The 24,529-nt window shown below is 38.4% G+C and overlaps 1 protein-coding gene across 3 annotated transcripts in view; it reads left to right on the top strand.

Moving 5' to 3' along the window:
- The window catches only part of LSAMP (limbic system associated membrane protein), a 571,849-nt gene that overhangs the window by 379,683 nt on the left and 167,637 nt on the right, over positions 1 to 24,529 (top strand). For all 3 annotated transcript variants that reach the window (XM_006176532.3, XM_006176533.3, XM_032490426.1), the window contains exon 3: positions 1,272 to 1,397. In XM_006176532.3, the coding sequence (XP_006176594.1) occupies positions 1,272 to 1,397 (126 nt within the window). The remainder of the gene's footprint in view (positions 1 to 1,271; positions 1,398 to 24,529) is intronic.

Below are 24,529 nucleotides of genomic sequence, written 5' to 3'. Positions count from 1 at the left end.
AAGAAGAGTGAGAAAAAAATAAGATTTTTAAAATTATTGAATTCCTTCATGCTTTCTTGTCTTCCTCCCTCATCCTGACACACACTTTCTCAGGGACAGCATAAGCAACTAACAGCTTGGGGGAAAAAAAAAGAAAATCACAGTCAAAGCATAAACTCTGCAATTTGTAATCAGTGCATAACCTCTGTGATGAAATTTGTGAGTAAGTAATTCACTTTCCACTTAAGCCCACCAATGTGAGATCTCACGTTGCCGCCCTGAACACTAATGAAGGAAGTCAGACGGCAGTACAGATAGCCCCTGGGAACTCATTTCTCACATCACCAAAAAGTAATTTCTGTCATTTTGGGCCATCTGGTAACCTGGATTGTGAAGATGAAGTTTCGTTCAAGTAGGGCTGAAGAGCATGGGCCCCAGTCTTTTCAGATACAAATCTGTTTCTGCTTCTCACTTAGCCCCTTTATAGCTTAGTTTCCTACCCGTAAGTAAAATCACATAGGATATTATTTCCCTATTATAAGGAGTTATTGAGATAATACTTGTAAAATAATCTATATGAGGTCTTATGTATGATAAATGCTTAATTAAAGTTAGCTATTATTAAAGTGTTAGTAACAATGGTGGTAATGGTATTTGGAGTAACAGTAATATTTTTGTAGTGTCTACTTGTCTGTGACATAGGCCTTAGGAATTTAATTTTTAAGCTCTAAGTCACATCATCAGGCCTGTCACACACCAAAATGATATGTGGCTAGATTATTAGCAACCAGGTATTACACATCTTAATAACATATCTATGCAATCTTATACTAAATAATACTGTTTTTTTTTTCTCCTGGCATTTGGAGGAAAGATTGGACTAAATTCATTTTATATACATAGGAAAATAAAGGCAAGTAACACTTAGTGATAAGAAAATTTATTCTTAATGTGTATAAATGTACATTTTCTCTAATAACCACAAAAGGTCCATTCTAATCAGAAGAGAGCTAAGACATTTTCATTATATTACTCTGTGTACTTCCTACAGCACTTGACCATAATGGGGAGATTCTAACCTTTATAGTAAGACCCATGCTTTTCATCTGCTCAGTAAGTCTCTAAGGAGATCATAAAGCACCCAGGCTTCCTTAAACAAAAACTCAAATGATTTAAGTCACAAAAGCAGTTAGCTCAAACTTGCCACTTTCAGTTGCATGGACCAGGGCTGCAAACCTGCTTTTACTGATATGCCTATTTCTTTACATATTCCATTTGCCTTTTCTTTATAGTTCCACCAAAGATCTCCAACATATCCTCGGATGTCACTGTGAATGAGGGCAGCAACGTGACCCTGGTCTGCATGGCTAATGGCCGTCCTGAACCTGTTATCACCTGGAGACACCTTACACCAACTGGTAAGTAACCCTCCAGTCTCCAAAATGACACAAACTGTTTAAAATACCCTCATGCTTCTGAGAGTCCATTGGACCCGAAAGGAAAGCATCTATCTTGTTATTAAAATGCTAATGGAATAGTGACACAGGACTTATTTAGGTCCCTTTCTGGTCTTTTCTAATGTGTTCATCTCTATAAAGTCTACAGCTGTAGAACGAAATATATATATATATCATATTTCATTTTCATATTGCCTTGGGGTCAAGGCAACAAATATAGAAGCATTAAATGCATTAAAAGATGTAATAATATGTCTAAAATATATGCCAGGTCAGTGCTTTCGTGACTTGGGACAATATTTTGTATGGACTAAATATAAATAGTTCTTTGTATGCTTTTTATTTTGCTTTGCTTTTAAATATTGTTTCCAAATATGTAACAGCTTGTGAAGAAACCTTTTAGGAATAATACAAAATTGCCTGTGACTTCTATACCATGCTATTTTGATTACTGTAGCTTTGTAGTATTATCTGAAGTCTGGGAGGGTTATTCCTCCAGCTTCATTCTTTTTCTTCAGTATTGTTTTGGCAGTTCTGGGTCTTTTGTGATTCCATATAAATTTTAGGATTATTTGTTCTAATTCTGTGAAAAATGTCCTGGGAAATTTGATAGAGATTATATTAAATCTGCAGATTGTTTTGGGTAGTATGGCCATTTTAACAATATTAATTCTTCCAATCCAAGAGCATGCAGTATTGTTCCATTTATTTAGGTCATCTTTAATTTCTTTAGATAGTGTTTTATAGTTTGCTGTGTATAAGTCTTTCACCTCCTTGGTTAGGTTTATTCCTAATTTTTTTTTTTTATATGATTTTGGAAGGTTTTTTGTTTTGTTTTGTTTTGTTTACTTTTCTGATATTTCACTATTAGTAGAGAGAAATGCAACAGATTTCTGTATGTTAACCTTGTATCTTGCTACCTTGCTAAATTTTTTTTATCAGCTCTAGTAGTTTTTATGCAGTCATTAAGGTTTTCTATATATAGTACCATGTCAACCACATAAAGTGACAATTTTACTTCTCTTCCAATTTGGATCCCCTTTATTTCTTTTTCTTGTCTGATTGCTATGGCTAGGACTTCCAATACTGTGTTGAATAGAGTGGTGAGAGTGGGCATCCTTGTATTTGTCCAGATTTTAGCAAGAAGGCTTTGAACTTTTCACTGTTGAGTATTATGTTGGCTGTGGGTTTGTCATAAAAAATATTTTTTATTATGTTAGGATCTGTTCCCTCTATGACCGCTTTTGTTGTCTGTGATTTCTAATATGCTATTCTCAGTATTTGGCTCTGTGGAGGGGCACCAGTCAGGGACTAAGCTGCATAAGCCCATCATGGATCCCCATCTATTGAGGCTAACTCAATAAAAGTCAGAAAATCACTTCCCAGGAATGTCTTCTGCATCCTCCTCTACCCCTTCCCACCATCATAACTATAACTTAGTTCTGAGGCCTTGCTGCCTTTTGAGCTTCATTTAAAGATTTTACCAAATTCTTTAGAATTAATTGCATGCATCCTCCCGTACTCCACAGATTACATTTTTATACACAAAATGATGCCTTTGAAAATGACACAATATTTGTAGAATGGGGCCTGCTATTTAGTTTTTCCAGAAAGAGGAGTAATGGGTCAATTATTCTTATAAAATTTCATTTTTTTGGTAGATAGCCCCCAATATTTAACTGATTTATATCTGATATTCTCTTAAAGTTTCCTCATATAAATATCTAGAGATTTAGTTAATAACATATTAATTTTGAAATAAACACTGTGAAAAATTATTGTGCAAAGCTAGATATACAATGGGAGCTATCCTGAGATATTTCTAAAAGTCCAGGCCAGGGTAGTGTTTGGTTATAGCATCTTTAAATACTTTTGTATTTTGTGGTCTGAGAATATGGGCCTCTATTTCATATTAGCCCTCAAGTTAATTTATCAGGTGAAGTTTGAACCAGCCTATGAAATGGGCTTTTATTTAGGCAGCTATTCTTATTAGAGACTTCTATTTTGTTAAGAGAATGTCATTCAAAACTCATTCTTATTGTTCACGCATACAACTTATCATTTATTGATAAAATATAAAAGCAATAAATGAGGCACTTATTTGGGAGATCAACCTCAAACGCGTATCATCTCATTCCCATTTGAAACCTCACATGGGAAAAATACACATGCAGGATTATCTGAAGTAGGAACCTCTAGATACCATATACCTTTCCCCTGGATTAACTTAAGCCTCCAGAGCATATTCTACTTGAATGGAATTATATTAACCTCCAATCCCACACCACCTAGACCTGTCCCATGTAGAAATGCTTTTACTGAATGACAATTTGGTTTAAAGTTTTTGGCACATCTTTAAATATATTATTTAACAAGATACCCTTTAAAATTACTGCATTTTCTGTAATGTTTCTGAGACATTGTTCTTTCTATTACATAGTTTCTTCTGAATGGACCCTTTAAGGAATTTCCTCTGTTCTCAATATTTTGACTGTCATTTTTCTAAGCAGTGGTTTGTTTTTTTGAAGTGAACTAATGAATTTTTACAAATAATCACGAGTCCTTCATTGTATTGATGATTACCAAACTTAGAGCCAAATTTATGACTGATCTGTAAATAGAGGAAATCATATATAAATTAGACGTTAATGAAATGGACTTTAAACAAACTATGTGGGATTTAAGGGCGTCAGATCCATATACAGACACATTCTTGCTTCCGTCTTGTTTTCTTATCATTACTTTCATATTGTTTCACCTTTTATAAGTAATTCAAAAGTTTGTAAATAGATTATTTATAATTTCTTAATTTTTGTGAAATAAGTGGTAGATAAAAGAAAGGAAAGGAAGGAAGCTAGATTATATTCAAATTATAGTCAAGGAAAGAACTTCATTAATAAAAATACTTTATTCCTTTGGTGCACTGTTGACTAGCAAATAGTTTTTTTTTTCAGGAAAAATGCTGTTGGTGAACTGAACCTAGAAATATATTCTTTTGTATCCTCTCAGTTCAGAAAAGCAATGAGATCAAACCAGAGTTTCAAGACACTCTTCACAGACTTGTTCTAGGAGTTCAGATCTTCATGGCTAACTCTAGAAAACTTTCTAATGAAAGTAAACATATGATCTGACCCCTGAACAACCTGGTTATCCATGATGTTTTAAATCATCGAAAGACCAAAGGGCAAGCCAGATATTCCAGAATAAAGACAGCACTTACATACACTCAGAGAACCCTAGAGACTTCGAAATCAACCAGAGAAATTGATGTACACACAGGGATTCCCAGTAGTCTGGCGAGGGGTCAGAAAACTATAGTCCCTGGGCCAAATCCAATCTGCCTCTGTTCTTAGTACCTGCAAGCTAAGAGTAATTTTTAAACGGTTAAATGGTTAAATTTTTAGATAGTTAAAAATAAAAAAAAAAAAATCTATTTTGTAACATGCAAAAAATATGACATTCAAATTTCAAAGCCCATAAATAAAGTTTTAGTGAAACACAGCCATGCTTATTCATTTACATGTTATCTATGGCTGCTTTTTTTTTTTTAATGAAACAGCAAAATTCAGTTGCAAGAGGTATGGCTTAGCCCCTAAAGCCTGAAATATTGTCTATCTTGCCTTTTACAGAATCGTTTACAGACCCCTGCTCAAGACTGTGGCTTGGGGCACAGGACAAGGATTTTCTGCCCTCATCTATGACCCCATGGGGCTTTGGGGATATCCTCCATTAAGTTTCTAAAGACATCTCCAGGGAAGGAACACATTCCTCTATAATCCTCTATCTAGGCCCTCTCTGTGGGTCAAATGCTGTTCTGGCACATGCAAAACTAGCCCCCTGCTACATTCACAGCCTGAAGGGCAGACTCCAGTTCTCCCTACACCTGGTATTAATTCTCAAGCCTACTCTTTCATCTCTTTCACATCTGACCTAAATAACCACCTGATCATAATCATATTCCTGGTTACGGAAGAGAGAATTTGTCTTTATTATTCTATATAGGAAACTAGAATTTTTGTTTTGTGTGGTTTTTTTCCCCCTTTTCAAAATTTGCAAGCAGAGAGTGATCCTTTTCAGCCTATAATGCAAAGCCTTTTCGGGAGACACTCAAAGAAGAGGCTCTGCTCCCCATGTGGCAACAAAGCTACCTGCAACCCATGGCCATACGAGCAAAAAACTCAAGCTAGCTTTGTTCAATTATTAATTGTACCTGCAACTGTACAGAGTGTGACTGCCTTGCTGAGGAAACGTACCTGTAATTAGCTCGACCCCACAGGGACACTGAGCCCTGAAAGGGGGAAGATCTCATGCAGAGTTCACAAGTATCTGATTACCTGTCACTTGATGACGTGATGGGGAGAAAGGAAAGAAGGTGCAAGATGTTGTTTTTTTGTTTTGTTTTGTTTTGTTTTTTTGAGAAGAATATTTATTATCTCTTAATTCAGTTCTTTAAAAAAAAACATTTTGGTTGGGTCATTTTGTTTCTCTTTTGAAATTTTGACACCTGAAATTTCTTTTTCAGGTACACTGCAAATATTTTTAAAGAGGGAAATTAGAAAAATGGTGGATTTTTTAATACATACAAAATCAAAACATATACCCAACATAGATGGAGGAGAAGAGATTGATGCATCCCATGGTTGCCTGCCTTATATTTCTGATTTCTTAATTTTTCTCTCCTCCTCACTTACTCTGTATAGTCAAAATGATGTGTCACATATGCAGTTGTTAAATGTGACCTATTTTCTCCCTTAATTAAGTTAGACTTTCATAATCCTGTGACTCCCAGAGGGCAATTGCACTGTAACATGTATTTTCTATGGAGTGTTTGATCTCCCTTCTGTGAGCAATGCAGCTCCTATCTTCATTTAACTTTGTTTTTAAATCTTTCTTCTTACATTCCAGAGAAGTCCCTTTCTCAAGTGTGCCTCATGTGGTGTCAGGATTGTTCATGGTTACACAGTTTCTATGCACTTCATTTCTACAAAGGTTTTTACATCCTCAGTAACCTTTTATACCTGCAACATTCAAAAGGTACACTGAGAACTTAGCTCCTTAGGCTGAGAATTTAGCAAGTGCTGTACAATTCTCTTGTCCAAGCCAGAAACCAGATTTGACACCAACCCTGTGTATAGAAATCTTGAGGACTTGGAGGGTATTATGCTAAGTGAAATAAGTCAGGCAGAGAAAGACAAATATTGTATGGTATCACTTATATGTGGAATCTAAAAAATACAACGAACTACTGACTATACCAAAAAAGAAACAGACTCACAGATATAGAAACTGACTAGTGATTACCAGTGTGGAGAGAGAAGGAGTCAGGGGCACGACAGGGGTAGGGGAGTAACAGGTATAAACTGTTACGTATAAAATAAGCTACGGGTGGTGGATGAGTAGAGCTCAGTGGTAGCATGCGTGCTGAGCAGGCATGAGGTCTTGGGTTCAATCCTCAGGACTTCCATTAAAAAAATAAGCTACAGGATATATTGGACAACATAGGGAATATAGCCAATATTTTATAATAACTGTAAATGGAGTATAATCTTTAAAAATTGTGGCTCACTGCACTGTACACCTGTAACTTATATAATACTGTACATCAACTGTACTTCAATTAAAGAAAGACATATTTTCTATTTTGATTGGGTCAGTGGAAAAACATTGGTCTAAGAAGAACTAAGAGGACTCTGAAGAGTCTGAAATCCCCTTTCTCATTGGAGGTTGGGTTTTAACCCCTTGGTCAGACATTCTCTTTCAATTCATTTCCAAGTTTGAATCCTTGCCTGATAGTACTCTTAGACTCCATTAATGCTATAGCACTGTCTGTCTTACTTCTAACTTTATAACTCACCCAGGTATTAACATATCCAGTCTAGACTCTTCCCTCATGGGAGAGAAATATATAATGTTAAACTAAAGTTATTTCGTTACAGTGAATTCCAGAAGCACCTGTTGCAAGTAACTATCACCTGCTCTTTTCAGTTAGCATGTTAGAATTAGCATGACTTCACATTTTACACAGAGAATACATGATTTACAGTTGAGGTTTTAGGAACTTCTTTGGGACCTTCCAGAAGGTTCTGTAAGTCAATGTTGGCAGTATAAGGATGTGAAAGAATCATACCTCTGCATTTTGCAGATAAAGGGTCTTGACTATATAGTGATCAATTATACAAGAATAACAACTTATTCTATTTATTGCTTTTATTTATTTCTTTCAGTTTTTATTTTTTAATATTCTCATTATCCCTCATGAGCAGAAAAATAAAGAAAAATCTTGCTATGTTTTCTTTTCATTGTCTTACTTGTATATTAGTTTGAAAACATATCTCCCACCAATACAGAATTATATTTAGATTAATCTTGATCTTGATTATAATTTGCCCTTTTGACAAGAAGTATTTCTAGAACACTCACTCTGGAAAAGGACAGAATGAGGAGCAAAACAGATATGGTCGCTGCACAAAGGGAACTTTCAGTGCCACAAGAAAGCAGAGCATTAAACTAATAAATGCATGAATAACCACTTAATTAGATTTATACAGTGTAAAGAAAAATTATAGCATTCAATAAGACCATAAAACAGGGCTATATAGCAAAATCTGCAAGGCCAGCAAATCTCCCCTGAGGAAGCTTATTCTAAGACCTCAAGGATGAATAGGACCTGACCAAGAAAACAGGGGAGGGAAGAGTGTCCTCAGCAGAGAAAGAGTGTAGATAATACTGCATTTAAGAATCCAGGCCAGCATCTTTCTGTGAAGCCATGATGTTGGTGTTAAGTTATGCTGCTTCTCTTTTAAATGTTTAAATCTCTTTTTTGGGCACACTATTTCTTTTTACTTTTTAACGTTCCTGGTTTCTCTTTTCAAAGGGCTGAAAAATAAGGATAAGTCTCACCATACTTTCCTTTCAGAATCTTACTTGGATATTGGTTTTAAATATACAGTGTACTATATACTCACATATACACTTTCCCAGTGTCGCAAGTATATAGACAGTTATTTTTGTGTGTGAATTTCTTAAATTTAGGGCAAAGCATATTCTTTTCCCATTCATATAATTTCATAATAGCTTAATCAAGTAAATGCAGTCTTCTTTACTAACTTAATCATTAAAACAAATGGGTAATTTAGAAAATGAAAACTACAAAATTTAACCACGTGATTACTGGCATCTAAACCTTAAAAATCCTTAAGGGACTCACAATAACTGACACTGACAACCTTTAAGCCATGGGAGGATTTCCACCACCAGATGTGCTGGCCATTCTGATGAGTGTTGTGCAAATGCCTTTGCACCACCAGCACCTGACTCTTACCCCTTCCCAGATCTGTCATCAGAACCCCAGATACTCTTCCTGAAGAGATATAAGCCATTCTAGATGTGTCCTTGGGGGACTAGCTTGGACTGAAGTGCTGCAGGGCACTTTGGAAGCTCGAGTGTTGGGGGGCAGGGGCAATAGCTTAATCACAAACTTTGCACATGGCCTAGTAGAACAGAAATAGAGCCTACATCTCTCAGCATCTCATGACTTCAAATATTTTTGCCATTATTCCAAATAGTCTGTGTTTTCTAATTTTAAAGTAAGTCTAAAAATAAATTATTTGCCAAGGCTTATCATGAGAATTAAAAGAGAACATGTAGGCAAAGTTCTTAGCATACTGTTAGCTATTACTGATATTTTAACGTCTATTTTAATTATTATTTATCCATATATCAGCTTTCTATAGTGATAGTTTGAAGGAGACTGATAATCTGATTGTAAACAACCTCCATGCCATCTTTATTCATTCCAACACAGCAACCAGGGAGATTTTTTAAATGCTCTCACCAAGACCAACCTTAGTATTTTAAATCTTATATTGCATCACATCTCAACATACCCACTTGAGGTGTTCATATTTCAAAAGGGCATGACAACAACATCTTGTTAGGGAGAGATTTTTTTCTAGTGTGGTTTATTTATGTGACTATGCTTCTTCTCCCAGGGGATAGTCTTCCCAGAGTCTGGCTGTGGAACAGGTAATACTTTACTAAACTGTAGCTGTGGAGAACCCATAGGTTGTAAATTTCAATGATTATTATTTTTTATGAAATTGACGTTTCAGATGATGGTGGTACCATGACACCAAAAAATGACCTGCAATATTCAGGGGTGAGCCACTGAACAGTAACAGAAGGACCATACAAATTTAAAAAAAAAAGAAGAAGAAGACAGTAAAGTATAGTTTCTTGAATAAGCATATTAAAAAGATCAAAGTGATAGTGAAATTGTTGAAATAGGCAGATATAAACACAATGAAATTAATTAAGGTGAGTACAGGTTAATTTACTTGGGAGCCAAACAAACCATTATAGAAGAGACAATGGGACTCACAACGTATTTGCTATGGCTCACTTAGACGTGAAGAAGTCAGGGATAGGTTGTGTGACTCCTGTGGACTTCCCACAATTAACTTTGGTAACTTGACTGTGGATGTCAGGTAAGGTTTGTCCTAAATTTCCTCATGAGATGTCACAGTAGGTCTGACTTAGGCCTTTCCTAAGAGGGAAAAGCCGAGGTCCCATGAATAAAGATGCTTTCCTAGGGTGGTCAGAAGCAAAGGGGACAGGGAACAAGTTCAAATAGATGCTCAGGGAGATAAAAATTGTCTAGATCAGAAACTTGAGAGTGATCCTGGCTTCCTTCTCTTCTTGTCCCCCAGCAATGATTCATTTGACACATGGTTTTGAGTCTACCTTCTTAATAGCCACCATTCCCCTCTCCATGTTGTTATTGTCACAATGTAGATAAACCAACAATGTCTCCAATTTTTCAGTTGGGCCTCTTGCTGCTAGATATTTACCCCTACTACAAAAATACTATTTCTAAATTTAGAAGTGGTGGAGTTAATTTTCCTGCTTAATTTCCCAATTTCCCATTGCCTTTGGGATAATGTTCAAAATAAGCATAGCAAAGCCCTTCATTCAACTTATTTTCCTGTAATCACTCAACTTAATGTAGTAGGTAAATTATACTATTTATATTTCAAGAATATGCCTTGTCCACTTGCTTTGGGGCCTTTACACATCCTGATTTTCTTCTTGAAACATGATTTCTCATCTGACTTGTATCATCATTTTGCCAGTATAACTTCTTTTTGCAAGACTTTCAAGATGACACTCCCTACAGGAAGCCATATAATAGAAGTAATAAAATTGCATTTTAATTATATGCAATCTCTAGATTATAAGATCCATAAAAATGCAAAAACTGTGTCCTACTTCTGTGTGTATTCTCAGCATTTTGCTTGGCATATTATAAGTGCTCAATCAGTTGAGTTATTCAGTTAAGGGCTTTATAAAAATAGTATTGGTGGGAAATAACTCATCATGAAATGTAAACTAAATACTCATTGATAAGTCATTAAAGCATGAATGATTAGAAGGCAAACTGCAAATGATACAATAGATACATGTAACTAAGGCTATCCAACTAATAGTTTTGTTGTTCTCTTACTGAGAAGGTTTTGGAAATTTCAGGTCCTGTTCAGATCTGTTTCTTCTTGTGTTGCCGTGTTATGCTGATTTGCTTCTGTTGGACTCTCATCAGTATCTACTGGGCTAAGAGAAAATGCTCTGAAATTCTCACATTCTTATATCAGCCCCTTTATCTCTCTTTATCACTAATTTATTATCAGAAATTGTTCTTGTCCTCAGCAGTTATCATGTTTAGTAATTGCCCTGATTGTTTATCTTTTTACCGTTGTCCTCATGAAAGCAGGCACCTACATGCTCTTAGTCCCATTACCATGCCAAGCACAGAGCAAGTGCTCAGTAAAACTTTACTGAATTAATAAATGAATTACTTACTCTAGATAAATGTCAGACTCTGTTAGGACCTGCTTAAAGTTTAGACTTTAAGAAGAGAATCTTCAAAAACTGTAGTTTTGCTTTACTGTATCATATGTATCTCAAATATATAGGACATTGTCTTTCTGTGAGATACACTGTAAAATGTCTGCTGCAGCTTTCTGTAACTGGGAAAAGTACTTTTTTAAAAAAAAGTATGTGGTAAGAAATCTCTCAACACTGTCACACCAATGAATTAGTGTTCTAGTAGGGGTTGGGGGTTGTGTGGCAGGAGGTCAGGCCCACCCTGCTTCTGGTCATAGAGAATAGTTCACAGGTTGAGTCAGCCTTAAAAAAGAACCTCCACTACAGAGCTGTACGTTTTATAATATCTCCTGTGATGCCTATAAACCATCCCTTCTGGCTATAGCTACCTGTAGCATAATTTTCACCTCCACTAGTAGATAATCAAATGGATTTCCATATCTGGCCAATCATCAGAATTAACTAGAGGCAAAAGTTTTAAAAAATACAGATTCCCTGCCTCACCCCACACTTAAATCATCTCTTTTGGTAAATTCTGGGATTCTGTGGGAGTGAATCCTCTCAGTGAGTCAGATGACGAGCCACATGACATAATGATGACTTTGTAAGCACAGAAGAGCAAAAAGATCTAAAGAAGTGATCAGATTGGAGAATCTTGTTAAAATGCAAATTCTGATTCAGTGGGTCTGGGACGGGGCCTGAAATTCTCTGCCTTTCTAAAAAGCACCCGGATATTGTTGGCTCTGCTGGACCATGGACCACAGTTTCAGCCTGAATCTCTGGATCTCAAGATCAATATAGGTTGGAAGCTCCTGGGATATTATAAATAGCCTAGCCCAAAGGAACACCTGGGGAAGTCCTAGAATGTATATAGTATTCACCAAATATTATTATAGGGTTTTATATTTTAATTTCTCTCTTTCACTCTAGAGATTCAGAGATAGTTTAGAGAATAGTAAAAATAATTACAGTTTTGAGAACTAGGATTGCTCCTTGCCTATCAAGGTTGAACCATGATCAACAGAATTGGCATCACCTTGGAGCTTTATAGAAATGCAGAATATTGGGCCCCACTCCAGACCCACTGAATTAGAATCTGCATTTTATCAAGATCCCCAAGTGATTTGTATGCACATTAAGCTTTGAAAAGCCCTGGGTTAGAGATGAGAGTCTTTGTATGCAGAGAAAGCTGTTTTCCTTAGTATTTAAAGTGTAGAAATTGAAGAATTTTCTCCTCTTTCCTACTAAAGTAGCAATCCTAAATTTCATCTCTACCTGCCTTCCTTCCAAATATATTCTTTCCAAGAAAACTGAAAAAATAAAAGGTGTAAGGATAGGGATGGGGTTACAATACTGGGCCATTGAATATTTATCACTTGGAAACGGGAACCATTCGTTGCTTTATCTACTACATCAGCTGCTAAATATTGCAGGAAAATTTTAGTTGAGTGTATGAATACTGTCTGAATGACAGTAGCCACTTTTCTCATCATCTTTTGTAATGGCTTTATCTACAAAATGTAGATGATAATATGTGCCCTGCCTGCCTTGTGCTGTTGCTTTGAGGGATCAAATGAGATAATGAATATGAAAGTAGTTTGAAAAGTATAAAGCAGTCTCGAAATTTAAGGGATTAAGAAGAATGACTTGGTAGAAAGAGTGAAGAATTTCCAGTCAGAAACTCTGAGTTCAAGTCTTATTGTCCACCATTTACTTTTCAGGGGTTTTGGGTAAGGCCTTTAAGCTCTTTACTTTCCATCTGTGAAATAAGAATAATCTAATGCCTGCTTACCTGGCGGGATTCCTGTGTTGTCTCAAGGGAGATGGCGTACATAAAAGTGACTTACTAGTGATAAAGCGTTTCCAAGGGCTTTTTGATGTTACCATTATCTTAGATTATGCAAAGCAAAATATAGACTTACATGACAGTCAGTTTTGGTTACGTAGTGGAAAAACTGACTGCAGAACTGTGAAGCACTCCATTTGACCAAAATAAGCAGTAAAACCAGAGCAGTGCTTCTCAGAGTGTGGTCCCCAAACCAGCAACAGTAACATCACCTAAGCACTTGTTAGAAATGCAAATTATCAGAACCCAGGCCAGACCCACATGAACCAGAAACTCTAGGAGTGGTGTCCAAGGCTGTGTATAGTTTAACAAGTCTGCCAGATGATTCTGATGCACCATGAACTCATAGAACTCTTGCACTAAAGAAAAGACATCTTTTTGAGGTAGAATTGTGTGCTATTTTTAGTAAGCACAAGTATAGGAACATTTGAGATTCTCTGTAATCATGAAATCAGTAGGAAACACTGAGATGACCTGGTTAATGTGTGTATGGTGTGTTTTAAGCTATGCAGTGTATAAATGCACTATCACATCTCTATGGTTAGCATTTCTGTCACTTTAGATGAAGAGGTTCAGAAGTAACAAATGCACAGAAATTCCTACTTTGTCTTTTTCCATCTACAGTCTAATAATATTTGAGGCTAACATATCAGTTTAAATGTGCATACATTTCTGCAATCCTCATCCTTCTCTAGGCGTACATGTTCATTTTCAAATCTCCCAGCACATTGAGGCTGTAATTAATTCTAATAAAACGGAAAAACCTCAATAGATAACTCAAATGGGGTCACACTGCTCACAAAAGACATGCCAATGCAGTTACCCCATGTCACTTAAACATTTGTGAGAAGCAGACTTATTTACCAAAAAAAAACTTGCCATTTTCTTAATGTGCCATCATCTTCATTTTATGTATCAAATGAGGTATTTTTCTCAAGTTGATCAAGAATTCAAAAGCCCAGAAGGCTCAGTGAAGTCACATGATTGTTAAACTGTGACTTTGTCTGCTGTTGACTAAAGTGTTAAAATCTGATGAGGGAAAGAGAAAAGAAAAGAAAAAAAAACTTTAATAATTCAGTTGGCAAATATCAATGCAAATCAGATCTAATTCTTCAAGGTATTCTGGTAATAAAAACTGAAATGTCAGTCTTTGAATGACATCAGTCTTTTTTAAAAAATTTTTTTGGTCTGGTCACTGAAGCTTTATGCTGTTTTGCCTGTGGCAAGACAGGTCTGGATCAGGGAATGATGGATTTGAAAGGAAAATAGTTACAGAAAGTTAGTCTTCATGGGATAATACAAGATACATTTTGTATTTTTAAAAATCCTCATTACCCCCAAAATAAATAAATAAATAAAGCCATGAGAAATTTGCTTTCAATTGCAACAAATTATAAATTTCACACTTTCCCCTTAGAACAAAAGTCATTTGAAATAAAATGTGTGGTATTGAGGACTTGGCTGCCCACAGCTTAGTGTCCTTTGGTATGGACACAGAAGTAGGCAGTTCTTTGAGTAGCTCTGGAATTTAGACAGCTTACTTTAGGAGCCATTTGGGAGAAGACAGGTGGATTCCTTTTGTTTGTGAAGAGAGAAGAGGAGGACATCTTTTATTTTCACAGAAGTAAATACTTGTGGTACTCTGCTGGCTGCATCTGTTATGACCTCTACAAGCCCACTTATTTAAAATAATTAAGTCAGCCCACTTATTTTTTTTAACTGTCACTATTGTATATCATGCAGCTTGGGCTGTCATAATAAAATACCATAGACTGGGGACCTTAAACAATAGATATTTATTTTCTCACAGTTCTGGAGGCAGGAAGTCCATGAGCAGGGTGCAGCATGGTCAGGTTCTAGTGAGAACTCTCCTCCTGGCTTGTAGACCATTGGCGTCTCACTGTGTGCTCACCAGACCTCTTTTGGTGTGTGCACAACCGAGAGAGAGGAAACAGGCAAACTCTCTGGTACTTCTTACTGTGAGAGCACTAATCCCACCAATCCCACCACGAGGGCCCTGCCCTCATGAATTTATCTAAATCTAATTATCTCCCAAAGGCCCCATCTCCAAGCGTGGTCACATCAGGGGGCAGGGCTTCAGCATATGAATTTTCAGGGAACACAGTTCAGTTGGAAGCATATAGTGTCTGATCTCGTGATGCTGAGCATATGGACTCCAGGCTCATCTGTCTTTCTCTGAGATCCTGGGTCACAGACTTGCAATGCCTCTGTTCTCACGTTTCTTTAAGACTGGATACATCCTGGAGTTAAATCCTCTCTGAGACTCAGGATGTGCAGCCGTAATCCAGAGACCAAATGGGAAGGCAATAGCAGTGCTTGCTCTCCTCCCTGAGTCCGAATGTCCCATGGGTAGAAGAAACCTCAGTATACCTTCTCCAGAAAGCCAAAGAAGCAGTAGGAAGCATGTCCCTTTTGGTCATTCCTGTAGCACACGCAGGGCAGGCTGAAAGGAGAATCAGCTTTATAGTGTGAGCAGCTGTAACGATCTGCCTTTGGCAGTTCTGTCGCTGCCTGTTGCTAGAGCTCATTCCCCAGGAACGTTTAAGCACTCTGAGGTGTCCAGAGCAGGGTGCCAGAGTGCCTCAGGGGCTCCGCTGAGCCCACTGTGCCCTGTTGCTACACCCTTAAGTATATATGTGAATCTTCACTCAGACCTGCTTCTTGTCCACCGTGTGGTTCTGCCAAGAACGTGTCTACCAGCAGCCGTGACCCACAATCTTATTCTGTCTTGCTGTGTAAGGGTGGGTGATTGATGACTGGGGGTGGGATAAAGGGCTGCTACTAATGGCCAGCCTGTAAGCACATCTTCTTGCTTCTGACCTGATCCTAAATAGTGTCTTCTTATGGGTATAGGCTTAGAGTTGTTTTAGCAGAGCCAGAAAATCCTTTTTTTTTTTTTTTTTTTTTAAATCTCAGCTGCCTCAGGCAGCACCTTTCTGTGTTGGGACAGATTCTCGGTATGTACTGAAACACCAAGACAAGGTGCTGGTTCTTTTTCTTGGGTGCTTCTATCTTAAATGAGAGCGTTTCACAAGATTTGGACAAATGAAAGTGACAATTTAGATCTTTTCTCACCACACATACCATTACTGTTACTATTATTGCTACTACTGTTGCCGTCACTAGTAACAACCTCACTAATTTCAACCACTATTGTTAATGCTGGAATTTCTACTCCATGCCAGCCATGTCCAAGGTATTCAGCATTTGTAATTGCTAATGTTCATAGTAGCTCCTGGCCAATTATCCCATGAATGAGTCCATGAATCTTCAGAATCCATTCCCAACCCAAGCCCAGAGCTCAATGGGCAATAACTTAGGAATTAAGAACTGGACCTGAGACCATTGCCAAGGAGCATTCGTGGCTTTGATCGGGAACAGATTAAAATCTACCAGATATTAATAGAGTCTCTATGTGAATTTTTCTTCTGGTTGGCCCTTCATAAGAAACCAACCAAACATATAACAAGTGATACAAAGGCTGTATATATTTACATTATTCATATTATATACATTTGCTTATACAGATATACATTTAGATATATACATATATACACATATTTTTATACTATTTATATGAATTTAATATTATTGAAACTTTTAGGTTTTTCAAAATAAATATTCCCATACCTTGTGATGTCTCAGTTTACAGCAGTAAGAAACCAAAGTACAAAGCTGCATTCCTGAGACTCAGTTGTAGTCACAAACCACACAATTCCCTTTGTAACGTTCACCAAACTATCCTGATATCTTCATCATCAAAATATATTGGTATATGCGTTTCCTAGGGCAGCCACGGTGAATTACCACAAGTATCATGACTTAAAACAACAGAAATTTATTCTTTCGCAATTCAGAAGTCCAAAATCAAGGTGTCATCAGGGCCACACTCCCTCTGAAGTCTCTAGGGAATGACCTTTCCTTGCCTCTTCCAGTTTCTGGTTGCTCCTGACGTCCCTTGGCTCGTGGCGGCATAGCTCCAGTCTCTGCGTGTGTCCTCACGTGGCGTTTCCTTCTGTGTCTCTGTATCTGGATGTTTTAAATCTCCCTTTCTTTTCTCTTTATAAGGGCACCAGTCACTGGATTTAGCGTCCACCCTAAATCTAGAATGATCTCATCTTGAGATCCTTAAATTAAATGCCTCTGCAAAGATTGTTTTTCCAAGTAAGATCACACTCACTGGTTCTGGGAGTTAGGACTTCTAACATATTTTTTTGGCAGCCACTATTCAACCCACTACAGTCTGCTTTGCAGAGGAAAAAAAAATTAAAGAATAATGAAATTTGAGTGGAACAAAACTAAATGACTTTTGAAAGGCAGAGTATGGGAATCTCCAAGTGTTGCCACATTCAAATTAAATGTAATGAGACCTTTCCTTTATTATCAAGCAATCTGAAGAGAAGAGATTTGAAATACTGTGCAATTCTCTGAATTTACCTATGAAGACAAAGGGCTTTATAGAAAAACACAAAACGTTGCTATGTTTGTTAGTAAGAGGATAAAATTAGAAAGTAGGCTAACCTGCGTTTGTGTTTTAGATATGAGTTGCTAACTGTGTGATTGTGGCAAAATGACTTCTTTTAGCCATGTGATGACCTAAAAAAATGGGTCATAATATGACTTTCTCATTATTGTTGCGGAAATGAAAGAGATAATGTTCATGAGGTACTTCCCACGGAGCCTGACCTCTTAAGCTCTTAATAAAGATAGTTGCTAGTATTGTTGTTCCATGAAAATTTCTGATGGAAAAAGGTCTGGTTTGTGTGCAAAGGCACCAATTCCCAAGTGACCATGCTTATAGGAAGAACCAAGAAAAACAACCCAGCTAAGCATGACACATTTTCATCTTTCCTTTTCCCCAGTGCTTTAGCTGTAGACAATTTTCTCTCTGTTTTACCCAGGCTTGAACACAGTGAAATAATACATCTTGTTCCTTCAGACATTGCTTATAATGGATCTGTTAGATGTCCTATTTAAACCCTCATGGTTTTGCAAATAGCAAGAATTATAAAACACTCAAATGTGAGGTAAAAAAAGAAATATGCAACATGATTCAGAGGCGAGCTGCCAGTGTGAGTTTAGGGCAAAAGGTTAGCAGAGAGGACGTTTGTCTACAGCTGAGAAACAGAAGCCCCATCTGGCTCAACCTGTGCAAACTTCCTTTCTGTATGAACAGTTTGCCCACAACAGCTGTAACCTCCACTACCCCTTGGCTAGTGTCTCTCCCGTAACCTTAATTATGACTTTCCCTTAGTCTCTGGCTGCACTGGGATGTTTTTTCCAAGGATGTGCTTTTCTATTTCTCTAGCAATGCACAGAGGGATGAAGGGTGCATGGTGCAGCTGGGCAGGAAGCCAGACCTGCACATTCAAAAGGCCTGTCAGATGGCATCCAAAGCTTCTTTCAGCATGGCTTTCTGCCTCATTTCTCCTTCCTGATCTCTTGTGTTCTCCACTGTCTGGCACTAGGAAAATATTCTCCATCATTTTCTTCCTTCCTTTGATGGCCCTCACTCCAAGTTGTTCTAATCTTTAAGTTAAAGGTTTAAGCAACAGAAGTCTAAGCAACTCCCATTTGGGGAGCATAAGGGCCAGTAGACCGTATGTGGTACAGTGGATAATTGTCTGCTTTGCCCTTTTCTTGCTGGCTTTGACCCCCTTGGTCAAATATAAATAGAGATTCTGTATGAACTTGCTTCCTTCAATCTTAATGAACTTTGGTATTTTTCATTCCAGGGTCACCCTACTCATCATATGTGGAAAGAAGCTATTGCTTCCAAATATTTAAAGCCAAAGTAAAGGGAAATGATAGAGAAAGAAAACATTGTGATAAATGAGTTATTGTTAAGGGGAATGTGGTAGACAGAATAATGCTGCCCCCATAGCTATATTGTAATTTTCAGAATCTGTGAATATGTTATTGTAATTAGCCAAAGGGACTTTGCAGGTGTGATTAAGTTACAATCTTGAGATGGGGAGATTCGTCTGGGTTATCTGTGCAGATCGAATGTAATCATAGAGGTCCTTATCAGAGGGAAGCAGGAGGGTGAGAGTGAAGAAGATGTGATGACAAGAGCAGTGATTGTAGACAGAGAGTGAAATTTGGAAATACTACACTGCTGGCATGGAGATAGAGGAAGGGGCCATGAGCCAAGGAATGCAGGCAGCTTCTAGAAGCTAGGAAAGGCAAGGAAACAGATTTTGCCCTAACGTCTCCAGAAGGAACAAAGCTCTACTGACACTTTGGTTTTAAGCCCAGTGAGACCCATTTGAGACTTCTTACCTCTAGAAATGGCTTATTGTTTCCAGGCACTAAACTTGTGGCAGTTTGTTATAGCAGTATTAGGACACTAATGCATGGAGTGACCCTTTACAGTTGTTCATAGCCAGACATGCAGGGTTTTAGGGTGCAAAAAAGATACTAAACATATGTCTGCACAGAATTACCTGTTTCAGCATAGTGGGGAATTGAGGTGCTGGGATCCATGATATTATCGTGTGTTTTATTACTGGTTACTGATATTCAAAGAATTTTATTGTGATAAAATATAATGCAAAAATATGCCAATGGAAACTTCATTTTTTCCCCTTTCTTTTCATCTTTTCTTCCCTTTATGATCTACAAAGCATTTTAGGAACTTGCACAGCCTCAGGGTAATCGTTGTGAACATCAATTATCATTGTACCACTGAAGCGCAGAAGCAACTGCGAGTAGTAGCATTTCCACGTGATGAACACTGGATAAACCATCATTTAGTATGATGTAGTGCCTAGACTATATCTGTTAAACTGCAGCATTGGGAATACTGCATACTATCTCAGAATTAAAATACCAGTATCAGGTGTTTGCCTTGAAATTTCCTGGAGAGAGAGAGGATGAGAGATAGAAGGGTTTTGCGGTGACTATCAAGAGCTACTTTTAAATGCTGGTGCTAGAACTCACCATCAATGACGTCCACTAGAACAGCAGTTGCATAAGCCATTGCTTTGTTTTAGTTTCACTTGGTGAGCGTGTGGGATGTCCTTGATTTCTGGTGTCATGAACCTGCTATATGGATACACTACTTTTCTTCCCAACACTTGATAAAATGTAAGTTACTTGAGGGAGGAGCCAATAGCTTCTTTTCTCACTCCCCTTCTCCATGTGTGATGGCTAACTGTACTATGTAGAATAGAGCCAAGTTCACAGCACATACTCAATGACTAAGTAAGTTAATATTGAATTATTTGAATGACGGCAGCTAACACTGATGCTTTCCCGCCTGTGCTTCAGCTGACCCCAGACGTACGTAGGGCGAGGTGGGCATCATGGTTTGAGGAGGCTTGGTGCTGATGCATGGTAACTGTAGTCACACAGCCCGGGGTGGAGTCCTGGCCCCATTAACCCTGTCTGAGGTGTGGAAAAAGTTTACTTAACCTTCTCAAGCCTCAGTTTCCTCATCTGCAAAAAAAGGAAGAATGGTCCCTGTCTTGGCTGGTTATTGTGAGTATAGAGTGAGTGGCACTTACAACCTGCTCTAGAATAGGGCTGGGCATTTACTGAGGAATCTACAAATCACAGATTTCTGCTCTTCTCAGTGGGTGGAGACAGAAACAAAACCAGGGCATAAAATGACTTAGGCAAAGTCCCCAATCACAGAAGGAAAATCTGACTCAAATCCTACTCTCTTTTCCCTCTATACTGTGTAAATATCTGAGTGTTCAGAACCATGATTTAATCTCTTCTTTTTCCTTTTTTGTCTCTTCCCAGCACACACACACACACACACACACACACACACACACACACACACACAACACACCCCTGCATCACTGCCCGGCTTCATTTTCTAGGGAGAAGCACTGGGGAACTCCACATGTCCCTGTCAGGACCTGCTCGTAGCAGAAGTCAGCGTGCCATGACAGAAGCTGTGTGCTTCGGGGGCCAGACCCCTGCAGAGAGGTACGGGTATCACATCCAGCCCTCAAAAGGCACTCAAGTTTGTCCTCCTTCCCATGGGAGCCTGTGGTCATCTCTCTGCCCACCAACCACGGTGTTCATACTGTGTTCTACCCTTTATAAACCTGCTAAATCCAGGAAATCGGAAAAGCCCCTCTGCAGAAGGGGTTCACCAAATCATACCCAGGTTTCCAAGGAGGCAGGGCTGCCCTCACACTCCGAAGACTTAGAGATAGAGATCTGTCTCTTGTCAAATGAAAGGCAGCCTTGAGGATTTGAATTACTTTTCTTATCCTTCTTTTGCCTCAAGCTCATCCGGAAAAGCAGGCCCTCTACTTTGTGATATGATGGGGCTCACGTATTGGGATAAGCACAGCATATTAGCTCTGCAGGAGCTGCCAAAAGGGACAGTAGTTGTTTTGCGCTTTAGGTTTTGAGGAGAAGAGAATTTGACAAATGGTCCATTTCCCTTGGGGATGAGGAAGTGGCCAGTCTGGGCTAGCAAGAGAAGAGGATGACAAAGACCAAGGGAACACAAACTGACATGGAGGGAAAAGAAACATGGTTCAAGTTGCAAATTCTGCCGCCTGTGATCTGGAAGATTCCCGTCACCCAATACACCAGCTGAACAGCTCTCTGAGCAGGGTCTGATCTCAAAGCCACATCATCAATGCCCACACTCCAATCCTGGCATCATTTTTCAAGGGATTTGTTTTGTATTCGCAATGTTAACACTCTGAGCAGGGAAAAGATGCCAGCCCTGTGAGCAGCAGCAACACAGCTTGGTAATTGGTTTTTAAACGCTTTCTTGCTTTAAATTGATACCATGGGTCTGTCGTTCTTCTTCCCTGGAGGAATTTCAATCTTTTATTTTTTGAAGGGTGACTTTTTCTTGATCTATGAGAATTAAGTTCTATGCAATTTCTGGCTAAGAAAGGACTCTAGCAGGAGATTATCCTACCAAGAGGCTGCTGGAGAGGACCCAGAACCAGGAGATGGGAAAAGTGGGTTTTGCTTCTGACTGCCCCTGACTCTCTCTGTCAACTGAGACCACTCTTCCTCTCAAAGCATCTCTCTTCTTATAAATAAAATGTGAAGCTAGCCTAGAGCTGGTTTCTCAGACTTTGACATACAGAGCAATCACCAGGGGATTTTACTAAAATGTAGATTCTGACTCAGCATGTCTTGGGTAGGGCCTGGGGTGGTACATCTGAGTTCCCAGGTGAAGCCCATGGGAATCTGTGGATCCCATTTTGAGCAGCAAAGGTCAAGAATGTTGTTTCTCCAAGTGTGGTTTACCACCAACCCAAAGTTCTCCTAGGGCTCCTTCCAGTATGCTTTCTGAATCCAATGTCTTCTTACCATCCTTGATGCTAAACACAATTTCAATCCCACCATCTGTCTGCTGTACTTCTTCAGTAGTCACAGCTTCCACTTTCTACCTTCTCTATTCCCCACCTACCATCAGAGTGTCCTTTGGAAAACATAAATTGATTATATCACTCCCCCAATCCTAATTAAAGCCCTCCAATGACTTCCAGACTCTCTTGGAATAAGATCCAGGGATTATGGATTATCCAGTTCTATGTGATTTAGCCTTTCTCTGCTTCATCACCCCCTCTCCTACCACTCTCCTTCTCCCACTAGCTCTGCTATGGTGGTTCTCAACTAGGGGTGATTTTTGCCTCCCAGGGGACATTTGACAATGGCTAGAGATATTTTTAGTTGTCACAACTGAGTGGGTATAACTGATATCTAGTGGGTAGAGGCCAGGGATGCTACTGAAATCGTACAGTGCACAGGGAATCCCCACACAACAAAGAATTGTGTAAATCAAACTATCAGTAGTTCTACTTTTGAGAAACCCTGCTCTACCATAATGACCTGCTATCTGTTACTCAGGATCACTAAGGCTCTTCCTACCTCAAGGGCCTTTGCACTTGCTGTACATTCTATGCCTCATACTCATCACACACACACACACACACACACACACATACATGCACACTTGCTTTTTTTTTTTAATCACTGAGTCCTCAGTTCAAATACAGCATGTATGGAAAGCTGTTTTCGGATCACCTTAGCTTAAATAGCACACACTCTGCTACAATTTTGTCACTGTGCTTTTTTTTTTTTTTCCTTGGTAGCACTGTCACTGTTTGAAAGTTTATTATTTGCTTATTTATGAGATTTTAAATCTGTAGCCCTACAGTAGAATATAAATCCCGCGATGATGTGCTCTTTGTCCATCTTGTTCACAGTTATGTCCTCAGTGATGCTGCTGTATCCTAGACGGGTGCCCAGGGCATATTTACTGCTCAAAAATGTATGTTGAATTAATTAGCAAATGAATGAACACACTAAATCTTCTTGGTTATATATTTTTAAAAATATAAATTCTAAGCCTCACTTCAGACTTACGGAAACAATCTCTTGAGTGTGGGGTCCAGGAATTTTAACAAGCTTTCCTTGTGATTTCTATACACACAAAAGTGTGAGTTCCACTAGACTAGGTAACAGGTTAACTAACACCTGTGACCCCCCAGGGAGGTGCTTACTCCCCAGCCTACACATGGATCTTGCCAGCAGACCCACTTCTCCTCTGTCCTGCTAGAAAGAGACCAGGAATCCGGTCTTTGGTTTTATGTCTGAGGATGGGAGATGGGGAGGAAGGCCTGGAGCATGACTCTACCAGGAATCCAATCTATCCTGACCTGGAGGTTGAATAGACCTAGTTTGTTTTTTCTTGAAAATTGAAGGAAGCCTAAGGAGTGATGAGGAAATGACCTTTCCTGAGAAAATTACAGTAAAATGAGAAATGAATAAAGAAAGGGTAAGTAAAATCCTATAGGAATTTAACCTCAAGATAATTAATTTGGTGGAATTTTTTTTTTTTTTTTTTTTTTTTTTTTTGCCTACGGCCACACCAGTGTCTGTGAGATCACAGTCAAATGAAAAGCTTGTGAATGGTCTCACACACAAGTCTAATGAGCCATCTATTTCCCATCTTGAATTTACATCATTGTTTCTTAATGTCAGGGAAAGGACTTTGAATCTATCCCTGTTACATGCAATCTTAGTAGATGTGTTTTATTGTTGAAGTATTATAATAAGGCAATGATCCTGAAATTCTTGAGGCAAAAGTTTAAAGAAAACATCAATTCCCTGAAGATTTTCCTTGAAATCAAAGGTAATGTGCCACCATTAAGAACAGGAGATCTGGGGAGGTGAAGTCACTTTGACATCCTGGAAGTCACTCTCCTGATTGTTATCGTCACTACTGCAATGCTGAGTTGCCACTGGTCATTTCCAAAGGCCAGGTTCATATCACAAGGGTGGGAGGAAAAACAACAATGAAAGTTCATTTGTCCCAACTTCCTCCATATGGAAACTTTGGGACTTGAGCTCA

This window comes from Camelus ferus, chromosome 1, assembly GCF_009834535.1.
Source record: "Camelus ferus isolate YT-003-E chromosome 1, BCGSAC_Cfer_1.0, whole genome shotgun sequence".
NCBI lineage: Eukaryota > Metazoa > Chordata > Mammalia > Artiodactyla > Camelidae > Camelus > Camelus ferus.
Note: the sequence above shows the minus strand (reverse complement) of the source record. Positions and strands in the feature narration are given on the sequence as shown.